We start from the raw sequence: 15,815 nt of genomic DNA, 5'->3' as shown, positions 1-15,815 counted from the left end.
TAGAAAGGAGATTACAGCATTATATCACAAGGATCATACACTATGACAAGGTGGGATCTATATCAGGAATTCAGAGCTAGTTTGATATTAGGAAAACCATCAGCATAACTGACCATATCAATATGATAAAAATGACAATTATACGTAAATTAATTTGCTTATTCAGTGTCATACCAACCAAATTACCAAAAAACTTATTTTAGAGAGCTAGAAAAAAATAACAAAATTCATCTGGAAGAACAAAAGGTCAGGAATACCCAGAAAAATAAAGTAAAAAGGCTGGGTTGGGGAAGGGGAAAGAAAAAGAAAAAAAATTCATAAAAAAACTGTGAAAGAAGGTGGTTTAGCAGTATCAGATCTCAAACTGTGTTACAACGTGGTAATCATCAAGCAAATCTGGTATTAACTAAGAAATAGAACGGTGGATCAGTGGAATAGATTAGGTACACAACACAGAATGGTAAATAATCATAGTAATCTAGTGTTTGACAAGCACAAAGATTCAAGCTTTTGGTAAGAGAACTTAATATTTTATTAAAATTGTTGGAAAAACTAGAAAGCAGCTTGACAGAAACTAGGCATAGATCTGCATCTTACAACATATGCCAAGATAAGCTCAAAAGAGATACATGATTTAGACATAAAGGTAATATCATATGCAAATTAGGGAGCAAAGAAAAATTTCCTGGTCAGATCTATATATAAGAGAAAAAAATTATGACCAAATAAGAGATAGAGAGCATTACAGGATGTAAAATGGATAATTTTGATTGTATAAAATTAAAGAAGTTTTTGCATAAACAAAATTGATGCAGCCAATATTAGAAAGGGAGTAGGGAAGTGTAAAAAAATTACATCAAATCTCTCTGATAAAGGCTCATTTCTCAAACATATATAGAATTAAGTTATAATTTATAAGAATGCAAGTCATTCCTGGTTGATAAATGGTCAAAGGATATGAACAGAAAGTTTTCAGATGAAGGAATAAAAGTTATCTATAGTCATATGAACAATTGCTCTAAATCACTATTGATTAGAGATGCAAATTAAAACAACTCTGAGGTACTACCCTCACACCTTTTAGACTGGATAATATGACAGAAAAGGAAAATGACAAATATTGTAGAGGTTGTGGGAAAATAGACTCTAAACACTAATCCAACCATTCTGGAGAGCTTTTTCGAAAAGACATAGTGATCCTTTGACCCAGTGATGCCACTCCTAGGTCTTTATCCCAAATAGATTTTTAAAAAAGGAAAATAGTCCCGTATGTATGAAAACATTTACAATACCTCTTTTTGTGGTGGCAAAGAATTGGAAACTGAGGGGATGCCCATCAATTGGGGAATGACTAAACAAGTTGTGATATATGATTGTGATAGAATATTACTGTACTATAAGAAACGATAAGCAGGATGCTTTCATGAAAACCTGGAAAGCCCTACATCTACTGATGCAAAGTGAAGTGAGCAGGACCAGAAGAACATTGTACACAGAGACAGCAATATTATACAATGATCAATTGTGAATGACTTGGGTATTCTCAACAATATAATGATATGAGAAAATTCCAAAGGACTTATGATGAAAAATGCTATCCACCTTCAGTAAAAGAACTGATGGAGTCTGAATGCAGATTGAAGCATACTTCTCTCTCTCCCTCTGTCTCTCTCTCTGTCTCTCTCTCTCTCTCTGTCTGTCTGTCTCTCTCTCTCTCTCTCTCTCTCTCTCTCTCTCTCTCTCTCTCTCTCTCTCTCTTTCTCTTCCTCTCTCTCTCTTCCTCTCTCTCCCTCCCTCCTTCCCTCCCCCTCTCTCTCTCTTTTTCATCTGCCTGTTTTTTCTTTCCAATATGGCTGATATGGAAATGTTTTACATAACTGCCCATGTCTAATTTATAGCAAATTGCTTGCCTTCTCAGGGAGAGGGGGAAGGGAGGGAGAGAATTTGGAAATCAATTTTTTTAATGAATGTTAAAAAAATTTTACATGTAATTGAGAAAAAAATTTTAAATATTTATGTCTCTTCCATTTTTGTCTGTTATCTTCATTCTAGTTTTCAACTTAAATGCCCCCAGAATGAATCTGCTTAGTTGGATCTCTTCATCAGACTTTACAAAGCTGTCCATTATTTCTCATCATTTTATTAAACAATATGTGAATTTTGCAGGCAAATTTCTCTATGTGTGTGTGTGTTTTGATCTGAGTTTCAAAAATACAAGAAATTTCTCTATCACCCACCATTATTTAGTTATTCATATTTTGATAAACCATGCAATATGAAGAAGTAATGAAGTGTGGTGTGGTGGAAAAGAGACAGAAAAGAGTTACTAGTTGGCTTGTTTTTGGATGCTATGTAAATACTTATCTCATCTGCTATGTGGCTTCAATGAACTCTATAAGACTGAATGAATTGAAAAAAAGCATTTTTAGTCATTTACTATGTACCAAACATTGGGCTAAGTGCCAAAGGATACAATAGAAAATGCAACCAGTCCCCACTCTCTAGGAGCTCACATTTTAATAAGGGGGAGTCAACACATGTAGGAAGGATTACAAATATTTGTGTGTATACATACAAATGTATATCAGACCTCTCTCAATGCTGTTCTCAATTGTTTTGTACTTCTGAGATGTTAATATACATTTACTTGAATTCTTAGTATGCTTTGTCAGTCATCAGAATTGTTTGAATTGTGAGCTAACTCAAAGACTAAACTCTCAGACTAAACTTTACTCCTTTGGTTAAGAAAGCACATAAACTCTAATTTAGAGAGAAGAAAAGGATCAGACTAATGTTTGGGCCCTTCAGTTGTGCTGTTGAAGTAGCTAGATGGCACAATGGATAGAGTGCTGGTCCTGGAGTCAGGAAAACCAGAATCCAAATCCAACCTAAGACACTAGCCACAAGTGACTGTGGATAATTCATTTAACTTCCATCTGCCTCAGTTTCCTCAAATGTAAAATGGAGTTCATAATTATAGCATTGACCTCCCAGGTTTGTTGTAAGGATCAAATGAGATAATATGTGTATAGTGCTTAGCTCAGTCCCTAGCACATAGTAAACACTTCACAAACATTTGTTTCCTTCCTTCTTCCTTCATTCCTGTATGATGGCATGGTCTTCTTCAGCAATGAAGGATGAATACAATTTGTTAGGTTACTGATTGGGAGGATGCCTGGTTCTCATCATATACTATTGGCAATTCCTATGATTTAGAGACAACAAGACTATTTAACAGATTTCACTTCACAAGTATCAGTAATTATTTTTAAACATACTGTACACTGTCCAAATCTATCATCCTCACAGTAAGACATGTCTTACATAGTACAAGAAACTTGTAATTTGAATAAATATGAACCTGATGATACCAGATTGTAATGAGGAAGTTCAAAATGACAAGGTAGGAGACAACCAAAGAAGTGGTCTCTCCCTCTATCATTTGAAGTAGCCTTTCTGTCATAAGATCCTCTGCTGAGCATACTTAAGAACTTTGTTCAATATCTTCTCTAAGAATCAAGTGGAACTTTTTACTTCTAGATTAAAAATATGGAACCTCCTTCAAGAGGGCACCAAAATTTGTTCAAAACAATAAGCATCTTAAGAAGTATTATGTATGAAAAGTATTCCTGGCATATTAGGGGAAATCTGAAAATGATTGCTCTTTCACTGAGGCTATAATGTGACTTATATTGATGCCTTCTTTGTGAATAGGGCATCGGAGACAGAAAATGCTATTATATCAAAACACAGACATCCAAGGAAAGAGCAGATTTTTCAGGGAAAAATATCGTAAAGCTTGAATTTTCTTATCATCATTATACATGAAACTTGGCTTAACTGAAATTTTTTATCGAGTTGATGAATTGAAACAATGCAGGGTTTGTTTGTATTTTTAATCTGAAGAACAAATTTCCAAGAATCAGGCTAAAATCAGAAGGGATGCTTGTAAGTCCTCAATATGGAAAGTAATTAAAGATCATTGTTTGAAGAACAATTGAAGGAGCAGAATGGAAAACATTTCCAAAAGTCACCAAAAAATTTTAGGGGAAATTAAAAAGCAGAAAGTCAACAAGAAATTATCAATGATCCTCTCAAAATCTATAATGTTAAGGGATATAACATGTCAATCAAGATAAATTTCTTGGATTCACATTTGGACTTCTTCCTAGAAAACCTAGGTGCTATCAGTGATTGAGCACCAGGAATGCTTCCATCAAGAAAGCTCCACAAGGAAAAGCAATACCAGGGCAAGTGGAGTCCAAGTATGCTGCCTGACTAATGTTGGACGCTGATGAGGGATGTTCCACAGACAAAATACAATATGATATTGTCATTACCTACATTTTTAGGTGAGTTAAATGAGCCCAGTTTTGTTTAGTCAAATGATTCTTTACATAAAGTTGATGAAAATGGTGGGTGATAGACAAAATTTGAAGTCAGGCAAAAAAAAAAATCTACTAAAAAATTCACCTATTTTATGGTTGTGAAGAAAAGTCCAGTGTAATTTTCCACTATCCTTCCTTTTCCAACATAATATAAATTCATTTCTAAAGATCTTAACTATTGTCCTTGGCTTCCTCATCTCTCTCTGCTTAATCAAGATGATGCAGCTCAATTTTTCTTTGTTTTTGCATTTTTCTCAGGTAGCTTCTAAGCTCTTTTTGATCTCATTATGCCAATTAATTTACATTAGCTAAACTTATTTAAGAAATCAGTATAATCTGTTTCTGTTGCCCTCCCATCCATTTCCTATAACAGCTTGCTTATTATATAGCCCAGGTTGTTTTTGTTTGTAGGCAATAACTTTGTCATTTTTATTCTTCCAGTATTGTCAATTTGATTTTTGTTCTTGTTGGTGGTACAACCCTACATAGTAGGCAACTGTGGAAAATATTTCCACATCAGTAACCAGTCATTTCCTGTCAAAACAAAAAGAAGAATCTTCATCTTTTGATACTATGTGACACTTGCCCAAGTCAAGCACCTCCATGCTTTTCTTATGGTGTAGAGCTGAAAGGTAGTCTGTAAACATTTTGCCTCTCCTTTCTTACTCCTGAACCATATTTTCTAACATTCTTTTTATCCACCCCTGTACCCACAGAATCATAGACTCTGATGGTTAGAAAAAGATCTCAGATTATCATCTAGTTCAACTCATACCTGAAAAGAATCTCCTCTACAACATATCCAAAAAGTAGTCCCGCCACCATTTCATGTTGAAGTCAGAGTTATGAGAGTGTGTATAGACACACACATACACACACACACACACACACATACATACACACACACACACACATACACACACACACACACATACACACACACACACACACACACACACACACACACACACACTGTCCCAAAACTCTTAGTACAGTTTCAAGCTTTAGTAAATTCCAAAATATAAATGGAACAAACTTTAAAATAGTTTGAAAGGCTTTTTTAAAATTTTTAATGTTTCTTATTAACATTCAACATAACTATAATCTTGTGCTATGCATTGCTCTAGTTTATTTTTGAACTTTGTAAAAACTCTCAGCAGTCACTGCTCAGTGATTAAAAGGAACATATTTGTAATTCTTTCCTTAAAATTATCCAGCAAATGAGGTTTTGATGTGTACATGACAGTTTTGTCATGACCCTACAAGTTAAAGTCTAATGGAGATAGATAAGATGAATAAGGTAGCCAAGCAAAAGAATGTCCCCTACAGATTCATTCATCTGAGAAATTCAAAAATTGTTGCACATGCAATGCAAAATGGCAGAGTTCCCTGTCTTGTTAAATTAAAATGAAAAGTTTATTATTCAGAATTCATAAAACCAAATAGATGTGAAAGAACTTTATATAACTAAACTTTAAGATGATGTTCTTGTAAGTTTGTAGCATTTGTAGTTCTAAAATTATCAAAAGTTTAAAACTACACTAAGAATTTTGGGGCACTTGATATAATTTTAATTTAGACAAATTTACAAGGTTCTTCATTGAATTTTTCTGCCACCTTGTTCTTTGCAATCAATGTGTTCATATACACTGCAATCATTTTCATAGTGACATTTTTACAAATATTTATAATAAGCACCGCAATTTGAAATGATGAATGTCCCATGAAATTATATTGTTGCTTCTAGATACATGCTAGAATCATCTCTATCAATTCCTTTATTTGCCTCTCCAAGGAAAACTTTTAAGCCAGCCTTCCATTATTTACTGGGTTAGCCTAGTAGGGATGAAAAATAATTTGTTAAAATTATTGCTTAAGAATTCCAGAATATCAATTAATTTAGTTTTTATATCTCTATATATCAACTGCTTATTTTGTAAAATGAAGAAGTTGTACTATAAAATCACTAAAATTCCTTCTATTCCCAACATTGAAGTCAGATTCTTTATAAAAGAGTTGATTAGTGCATAGGCTTAGAAACTAACATGTTACTTTATTCTCTAAAATTAATACACAATACTTAAAAGTGGTTCTAAACTTAGCCTTATCCATAAGTGTATTTAAATTCTCTCTTCCTCATTTTGTTCCCTCTCTTTTCCCTGAGGGAAACTGAGGAAGGAGGGCATCAATGTACTCATATTCCTCCTTTGTTTATTTAGTTACAATCTATGTGATTCAATAAAAATTAAAGGGCTCTGAAAGTTCCTGTTCCATTTTGGGGGAGGAGAAATAAGGAGGGGAAGATATAGTTGAGCCATAATTGTCATCTTTGTGTGTGAATAAATACATTTACATATGTGTTTGTACATGTCTATCTGTGTATATGTGTGTATAAATTTTTCTATACCCAAAGGACAGTCGTTTGTTAAAGACCTTGGAATTCCTTATGGATGAAAAGTTTTAAAATGTTAACACTTGTTTTAGGCAGGGAATAATACATTACCTTGGTTGACATCATTACCCAGTCATAGAAGGCAAGATAGTTTCCCAGTAAGGTGGAAATCATGCTTTGTTTTTTGTTTAATCTTAGTCTTCATGTAGTAAGCTACTATAATAGCTAACATCTATGTAGTGCTTTAAGGTTTCCAAAGTGCTTTAGAGATAGTATCTTATTTTGTCCTCACACAACTGTGGAAGATAAGTGTTATTATTATCTCCATTTTACAGATGAAGAAACTGAGACCAAGGAAAGTTAACTGGATTTCCCAGTTTCATGCAACTAGTATGCATTTGTGGCAGCATTTGAACTCAGCTCTTTGAGACTCTAAGTCCAGTGCTACTTAGCTGCCTAGTTTCTAGAAATTTCTGTTCTATAAATTTTACTAGAGATTTTGGTCTTACATTATTAAAGATATTTCAATGGAGATTATATATGGCATACAGTAACCAAGTCAAACCCATTAGTTTGACCAAAAACTTAATTCTAGGTTTTGTTCTAAAAACTCATACTATTTGAATGTATTGAATTAGTTAGCAGCTATTTGAAATTTAGAACACCACACGTGTTATGTCTGGTAAGCTTAGTGGTATAGGGTGTACTATTGCTAGAATGGTAACAAACACAAGTTTATATTTATGACTATAGTATAAACTGAAAAGGTTGAATTTGAAATATTAAGGATATATAACTGAAACCAATACTGAGAAGAAAAATTTAGAAATAGACATTTAATATCATGGTGATCCAAGAATGGATTGATGTTAAAAGTTCGAGGAACCACTTCAGTGGTATAGATGATAACTTATCTATGCCTTTGCATTCCATGCTGCTTTTGTTAAACTTTTCTATAAAGAGACATTTTTCTAGCTTTCTTTACATTATATATGTGTTAAAGTTAAGGAACATGCAGGCTAATCCTTCACTTTTACCAGAACTGGCTTTACCTCCTTTGCAATCGTACATTTTTTTGAGGATGTATCTTCTTATTGGTAACACCTACTAATTGTAAACCCTACTTATTCCTACCATGCAAACTCTTCATTGCCCTATGCTGACCAAAATTTTTCATTCTCTGAATACTAGTATTCCATACTTCAGAGCCATAGCATGACTAGAAAAATGTTGGTGTTAAAAAAAAAAGTCATTTGTTCCAAGGAGAAGCTTGAGATCTATTAAAGCACTATATAATTTCCCAACTGTAATCCAGCCAAATCTTCAATACAATTCTGGACTCACTTTATATTCTGTGCAATAACTAGCCAAGCTCCAAGGGCTACCCATCCAACTATATGCATCATTCAACTTATTTTATTTCCTGTGTAGTTAGGACTAACTATTAAATGATAATAGAACATGGGATTAACAGCACCTACCTCACAGGGTTGTTGTGAGGATCTAATGAGATAACATATGCAAAGTACTTTGCAAACCTTAAAGCTATATAAACACTAGCTATCCCATCTATTTTATCGTTTTACTCTTGTGATTGGACTTACCAATGTCCACTCTCTCCTGACTCTTCCTGAAGAAACTATGCCTTACATAGACTTGAGGCTTCCATTTTGACTATGTCTTTTTAGCCTGTAGTTGCTTGATCTTGAGCCGTTTTATTCTCTATCCTTATGCCTGCCTTTGCATTGAAGTATTCATTTGTAGTTCATTACTGAGATCCTTGTAGATTTTTTCTACCTCCACATCCTCTGCAACAGATGTTAGCATACAAACGTCAAGTATTTTCTTGGTGACCTTTTTATTAATATTTATCATTAATACTGTAATAAGAGAATTTCATTCTCATGAAATTATGTGAATCTAAAGACCAACTCTTTTCCAAGAGGACTATTTTGCAACTTTCCAAGTGTTCTCCTTCTATTAGCCCACTTTCCTTTCATCTCCTTCATGTATAACCCCTTTCTAAAAGGCTTCCAATGACTATCAAAAATAGGTCTTTCTCCCTTGAAAAATAGAGGAAATCATGCTGCTGGGTGAATTTCTAATTGACATGTTTTTGGGGATAGTCTAATCCCTCAAGTTGGACTGTGATACATATAACAGGCACTATCAGACACTATTTGTAAACTTAGTGAGGAGAGTAAGTAGCATGGGTGAGCCAAACTTAGGGTAATATAAGAATTATTTCTGTTCTGAAAGATCTATCTTATAATTTCAAAATGTATTTCTAAATGGAATTTCACAATACTTCAAACAAAATAATACACTTAGCTTGTAAATGCCCAGCTATTCGCCATCTTGTACTTTGACTCATTTTATGTTGAGAAGGGAACATCCTCACCCTTTATACTGATGAAGAGAATCTTCTAAAACTGAGTTCTAGTTTGTTTTTCTTTTTACTATATACTGTATCTAAATAATCATTTAAGTTCATTTATAACTTTGACATCATGGTTTTATCTCTTTTAGGGAACATCTATGTGTCAGACTGTTACAGTAGGCTCAGTAGTCATTCTTCTTTATTCCTCAAGAGCTTGTTACAATTTGGTGGTGATTACTCTATCTCAGGAAACTATAGAAAATCCATTTAACTTTGGATGGGATAATCTTTCAGAAAAGGTAATTCCATAATGTGCACTAATAATTTAAGCTTATAGAAATAAAATAAACTTTAATTTGGGTATAAATGCTAGCTGTTAGATGCTTTTATTAATTCTGCTTAACTTATTACTAATTTCCAGTTACATGCAGCATTTATAGCTTATTCAGACATTTTTAGAAAGGGTTCTAGTCATATTTCTTTTAAGTAAATATTACTAGCATCTGGATATTGGCAATAAAGCTATCTTTTATTTTAATAAAGTCTTCAATTTTTTTATATTATGTATGCTTATCTCATATCTTAAAGTAAAATTGAATATCTTTTTGAATAGCCACTCAGAACTAGTGTATAACTTGACTAGTTGGTTGAAAATTACAATTTTAAGGAGAGAATATTGCTCTAATCCTACAGTTTTCAACCTCAATAATGAAAAGAAACAATTCCTTGGCCATGAGTACTTAGTACAGTGATCTCTATTCTAACATTCTCCAATCCAAATGAGAGTTTAAGTGTTTGCTGTATGCAGCATACAGTATAACCCCAGGGGCTAGGGTTATAAGAAAAACAAAATACAAAACATCATCTATTGCAATACTGCACTAAGCTTTGTATAAACCTTGGTAACTAGTTATCATCATGCAAAAGTATACTGTTCTAATTTTCTTGAGTGATAATATATGATATCACTTTATCTCACATGTAGATTAGTCTTTTAGAATAGCACTTAAAAAGAGATAGCATTAGAAAGAATACTTGACTATTCTTTAAACAAAGTTGTTAAGTATTGTTTTAAGGGAGAGAAATTACCAGAGCTGCAGTACCTTATGCTTCTATTCTCCATTATATACAACTAATAGAATGAAAAATGAGCAAGACCATGGAGGAGTAGGCCAGAATAGTATATTATTATTAGCAGCTATGCAACTGTTTTTAATGTTACTCCTTGTTCTTGCTCATGCAAATACGAGTATACAGATTTTTTTCTGTGTACCATCTAACATACCAGACCTAAAAGGTGAGATTTCTCTAAAGACATTTTCTTTCTTTTTTCAAAAAGTTTCCTTTTTTACTGAAATCAACATAGTTGTAACTGACCTATTCTTAACTAGATGCTAGCAAAATAAAAATATTTTACATTTATGTACATTGCAGGTATCACATGGAAGACCATTAAAAGTGATTTCATTTGTTTATGTACTTCTAATTTCTTTCTTAGTGCATTAGATTTTTTCATTTGATGCTTGTGTCCAATCTGAGGCAATTTGGTCATAATGGACATTTTGTAAATGAAACAAAAGTATTTTTACGTGCTGTGTACTTGCAGAATCATGTGGAAGACATCAGTGAAGAAGAATATGTAGTGTTTGGCATGATCCTCTTTTTGTGGGAACATATACCAGCCTGGTCAATGGTGTTGTTTTTCAGAGCACAGAAGCCAAACCAGAATTTGGTAGGATATTATAAATTCTTAAAACACACTTCTTTTAAAAATCATGAAGTTTTTCTATGTGGAAGTTCAAAAAGTGTCAGCCTCCTTTGTGATTACTTGAAAAGAAGACAATTTTTTCATACTTGTTTTTATATATTCTTTTGTTCACAGGCTCCTGATGGTACTGGAAATAGTCACAGTTACAATTCCAGAGCTTACTTTTTTGACAATCCAAGACGGTATGATAGTGATGATGACTTGCCAAGACTTGGAGGCTCAAGAGAAGGAAGGTAGATGTGAACAAAGACAATTAGACAGGATTAATGTTCTGTTGAAGCATTCTTAACAGCTCTTAATTTTGGAGAAAGAATTTTTGACCCTTAAACCTTATATGATAGTATAGTAGTGATATGTCAAAACTAACTGAAGCGCTTAAAGCAATGGGCACAAGGGTCATTGAAAGCTATCCTTCCTCATTCCTTCCTGCCTTTACCCATGATTCTACAGGTCTGGTTGGGAGATCTGGGAAATTATCTTCTAGATCCTTAATCATTCAAGGCCTCATTCATCATAAACATAGATGATAGGTATAGATATATAGATATTCAGTGTCACTCAAAATTCATTGAAAAATCAAGAAATAGACCTCCTGTGATCTCAAGAAAAGGTCCCAGACCTAGTTCTGAAGGGATTGTGGGATCCTCTGGAAACCTTTATGTGAACTAGGGTTATTTGTTCAGGCAGGGGAAAGTACTCCATTAAAGCCCTTATCTAAACTTGCTTTTATCTTCAAGTTTAGTGCTCTGCATACAATAGGTGCTTAAACATTTGTTTGAATTTGTTTTTGACATTAGTAATCATTATTAGCAAATTAAATTTATTTTATATTTCTTCTGGGGGCATTGTCTTTTTAAAGCCAGATTAGCGTAAATAAGGTAACAAAGGCATAAAAGAATAATAGGTTACAGAAAAATTTCAGTCTAAAAATCCATTAAATTCCTGCTAAACTTCATTTTTGGAGTTGATGGAGAAAGATTTAAGTGGGAACACAAAGTTCTGGATCACTAAAACTAAATATGAAAGTTAATTGAAAAGCTTTTTTTTTAATGGTGACCACTTTAATTATATATCCTAGGCATAGTTTGAATTTTGTTGTTGTTGTCGTTGCAGTTTATCTAATTCACAAGGCTTGGGTTGGTATGGAACCATTCCTGGAAGTGGCAGCAACAGTTTCATAGTCAATCCTCATCTGAATGGACCAACATCAGATTCTGCTCCTTTTCTCTTTGCTTGTGGTAACTTAGATATGCACAATCACTATGGCTTATATTCTTCTCCACAAAACTGATAACATCACCAAAATCCATATTCCTAAAGTGGTTTTCATGAGTATGTATTTTCTCAGTATTTTGACTTTATCTACATTAACATTCCATTATCTTTTATAATTAAGGGGAAAAAATAAAGCTAGAATTAGCTGTATAAATGTAAGACAAAACCATTACTTTTGATCTCTTCATTATAAATGAAGTAGAATTGAAACTTAAGAGTTGGAGATAAAATAAGGGCCCTAGAATTTCCTGATTTTAGAAAAATAAATGTATATTTGCACTTTTTTCTTTATGCTCTAGAGGAATAAACAATAATCTCAAAAACAATATTCTAGGGTTCAGATTGTTTTGTTTTATTACGTTCAAATTGTTTTGTTTTACTATACATCAAACCTTGGCAGCAGTCTTTCCAAAAAGATCAAAGTGTCATAGGTGAATTTTGGTATTGGCTTCAATACCACTATTTTCTTTTGAAAGCAGGTCATACAACTAGCTAGAACCTACAAAAATCAAGCTGAGACATCAATTATGGTCTTGGTGCTACCTAGTTAGTTCCTGCTCTTTCTTTCTACAGAAATCTAGATTGACATTTCAGCTATACTTCCAGTGTTTCCTGGCTAGTTTCTGTTTTTGTTTTACTTGACAAAAATCTTCCCCTTCTGCTACCTATTTTTTGAAGTGTAAATCTTTACCTTCTTTTGCCTTCTGCAAAATTCTAGTGTAATTATCCTGCATTGTAACTAAAATTTATATAAGGCTTCTGAAAATGTCCATTGGTTTTTGTGAACCATGGGTCTTTGCCAAAAACATATAATAAACTGGTTATTAAAATGTCTCTGCATGTTGATAAGTATAATTGGCAGCAGTACCTATCAACAAGTCCTTGGACAATTTTTATATCAAAAGCATACATTATGTATTCACTAATGTTCTCTGTATCAAAATGCAAAATTAATTAGAAGGGCATGAAGTGAATTCAAGCATAACAGTTCAATACTTTAAAAATATATACTAGAATTATTGTTTCTAAAGAAATGGTCTTTTAAATACGAATTCTAAAACACTACCCAAAAGTTTCTCAAAAGCATTTATAATTGTTGTAGTAACTTTAACACAATGGTGACTAGCGTGGTTAATAAAAGGTAATTGTCAGTTCTTATTAGGCAAAACTGGCTAATGAATACTTTTACTAGAGTTCTCAGTCAAAAGATCATTTTGCAGTAATATGACTTCATTCTATATGAAGTACTTGAAACCTAGTTCCTTCAGAAAAGGAACAGTGAATTTTAGAACTTAAGAATGGTAGAAATTCTTGGAACCAAACAATTTCACAGGTACAGTTCACAAAATGAACAATTTTAATTGTTTAGGGATTTTTTTTTAACATTATAGATTAGGGCTACAATAACTTTTGAAAGAATTATTTTAGGTTAATGTAATCAGAGGAGCTAATTATCAGTAATGGGATTATCTTCAAGTATATGAAATCATAATTGATTAGCATAGTAAACATAAGTGCAGCACTTCAGAACATGAATTGCCTCAAATTTTTAGTATATGGTGTTCCTATTTTTATATATCTTCTATATGTGCAATGTCAAACACTGGGATAATAAACAAGTACAGTAAGCGTATTGGATTTTTTAAAGTGGCTAACAATGTTTAAGAGAATGCTTTCCTTTTTAAACTAAATTACATTTTCTTCATGCTCTCTCTTATATCTAAAAAAAATTGAAAATGAGGATATGTTAATTTTATAATAGAATTTTTAAATGTATTTTTTAAAGTGTGTCTATATGGGAAACAACAAGAACAATAGTGGGTACTAGAAAATATGCAACAATTTGGATTGGGATAATTGTCACTATATGTTAAAAGATATCAACTGCTAAAAAAAAAAAAAAAAAGGAACTAACATTAATTCATTAGAATACTTTTTCTCTCCGGTACTGTCTGGGAAGTTCATCTTGGTTTCATTAAAATCTGAAAGGCATTTTAGTTAATATTGCTCACTAAATAATATAATAATAACCTCACTAAAATAGTAATATTACTAGAGGTTTAACCAAAAGTAAAATGAAGTCTTTGTTTTAAATTGTTGAGTAGGCTGTTCATACACAGCTAAATAATCTTTTTACGGTGCAGATATGACTTTTAATTCAAACACAGATAAAATACTGCAGCTAAAATTAAAAGTCTATTTAGTGTTTAGAAAATCCAATGATGGAAACACTTGTGCTTCAAAATCTTCCATAAACTAATTTCTCCAGGATAAAACATGTAGCAATTTAAAATTTGCATATAATTATTTTATCAATACAAATTTTTAGAATGCCTCAACTTTTTAAAATTTTGCTAATGTAAGCTATATTATTATAATCCATCCACCACTGACTAAAAATATTTGTCATTTGTTCATTCCCTGGTCTAAGAGCAAATTTGTTCTATTTGGATTTCCCAAGATAAGGTCGTTTGACCAGCAAAATATTAAAAGACTTTTTAAAAAGAAAGATATTTTTAGTATTAAATATCTTGGCTCTTCCAGCTGCTTTAGTTTAACTTACCCAAATTGTGATTTAGAAACTTGCTTTTTTCACCAACTAGTAGCCCTGAACCCTTACCTTATTGTTTCTCCTTGCACATACCTCCTTCCAAAAAAATCACCAAAGATAAAATAAACTCTCTAAGCTTCTGGCCTGAATTTTGCTGAAGAATTCCAAAGCACTGGGAGCACTTTAATTATAGTCTGGAAGGAAGGGAGCGTATGTAAATGAGCAAAGGGCTAGTGGCTTACTATTCAATTTGCACTGGAACACATAATGACAATTCTGAAACTTTCTTTTGATTCATGAATATGGAAGATTAGTCTTGTTATGAAGCATAAAATTCTATGTGACTAGCAGTACTAGTTTTTACAATTTTTTTAATGGAGGGCTATTAATTTTGGATTTCTGATCACTCATTTTGGCTGGTTGCAGTCTTACTGATGTAATTTGTTGCTAAAAATTGGCTTTTATATGCATAGCTTTCTATTTATTCTTTTTTCTTTTCCTTCTCTTTTTCTTTCTGCTTCCTTCTTTCCTTTCTTTTTTGTTTACATTGCTGAGAAACACTGTTACTCATTTGCAAGCTAGTTGCAAAAGTATAGCTATGGCCAATGAATGTATTATTTGTTATTTCACTAAAATGTAACAAAGCACTACTGATAAAATAAAAGTGGTTCTGTGCCCTTTGCAGAGATACAACTTGGTCAACATTTGGTGGGGGATGGTGGAGTGGTAAATGGACTATACAGATGAAGTTTCCCTAAAATACAAACTATAGAATTTAAAGGATTAGGGAACTGAAAATACAATTGAATACATATAATAATTTATATGCGAAACCATATAGTCACACTTGGTATTATAAGGAAATCACTTGAGTGTTTCAAATACCTGGTAAGTGTTTAAATAATATTTTAATCATTCCCTAATTATTAAACTAAAAATCCCATCACTGTATAGCATGTTTTATTTATTTGCATTACTTTATCATGTAGTACAAAAGGACTTGATAGGAAAGAGTCCTTTGTTTTCACTTCTTAGATACCATTAACAAGTTTCTAAATTTT

General features: G+C 32.6%; 1 protein-coding gene across 1 annotated transcript in view; it reads left to right on the top strand.

The window, feature by feature from the left end:
• The window catches only part of GPR137C (G protein-coupled receptor 137C), a 51,902-nt gene extending 39,371 nt beyond the window's left edge, over positions 1-12,531 (top strand). Inside the window, exons 4-7 of the mRNA XM_072629707.1 lie at positions 9,310-9,459; positions 10,767-10,892; positions 11,043-11,161; positions 12,042-12,531. Coding sequence (XP_072485808.1) covers positions 9,310-9,459; positions 10,767-10,892; positions 11,043-11,161; positions 12,042-12,219 — 573 coding nt within the window. The 3' untranslated portion in view covers positions 12,220-12,531. The remainder of the gene's footprint in view (positions 1-9,309; positions 9,460-10,766; positions 10,893-11,042; positions 11,162-12,041) is intronic.
• Positions 12,532-15,815: the final 3,284 nt, after the last annotated feature.

This window comes from Notamacropus eugenii, chromosome 1, assembly GCF_028372415.1.
Source record: "Notamacropus eugenii isolate mMacEug1 chromosome 1, mMacEug1.pri_v2, whole genome shotgun sequence".
NCBI lineage: Eukaryota > Metazoa > Chordata > Mammalia > Diprotodontia > Macropodidae > Notamacropus > Notamacropus eugenii.
Note: the sequence above shows the minus strand (reverse complement) of the source record. Positions and strands in the feature narration are given on the sequence as shown.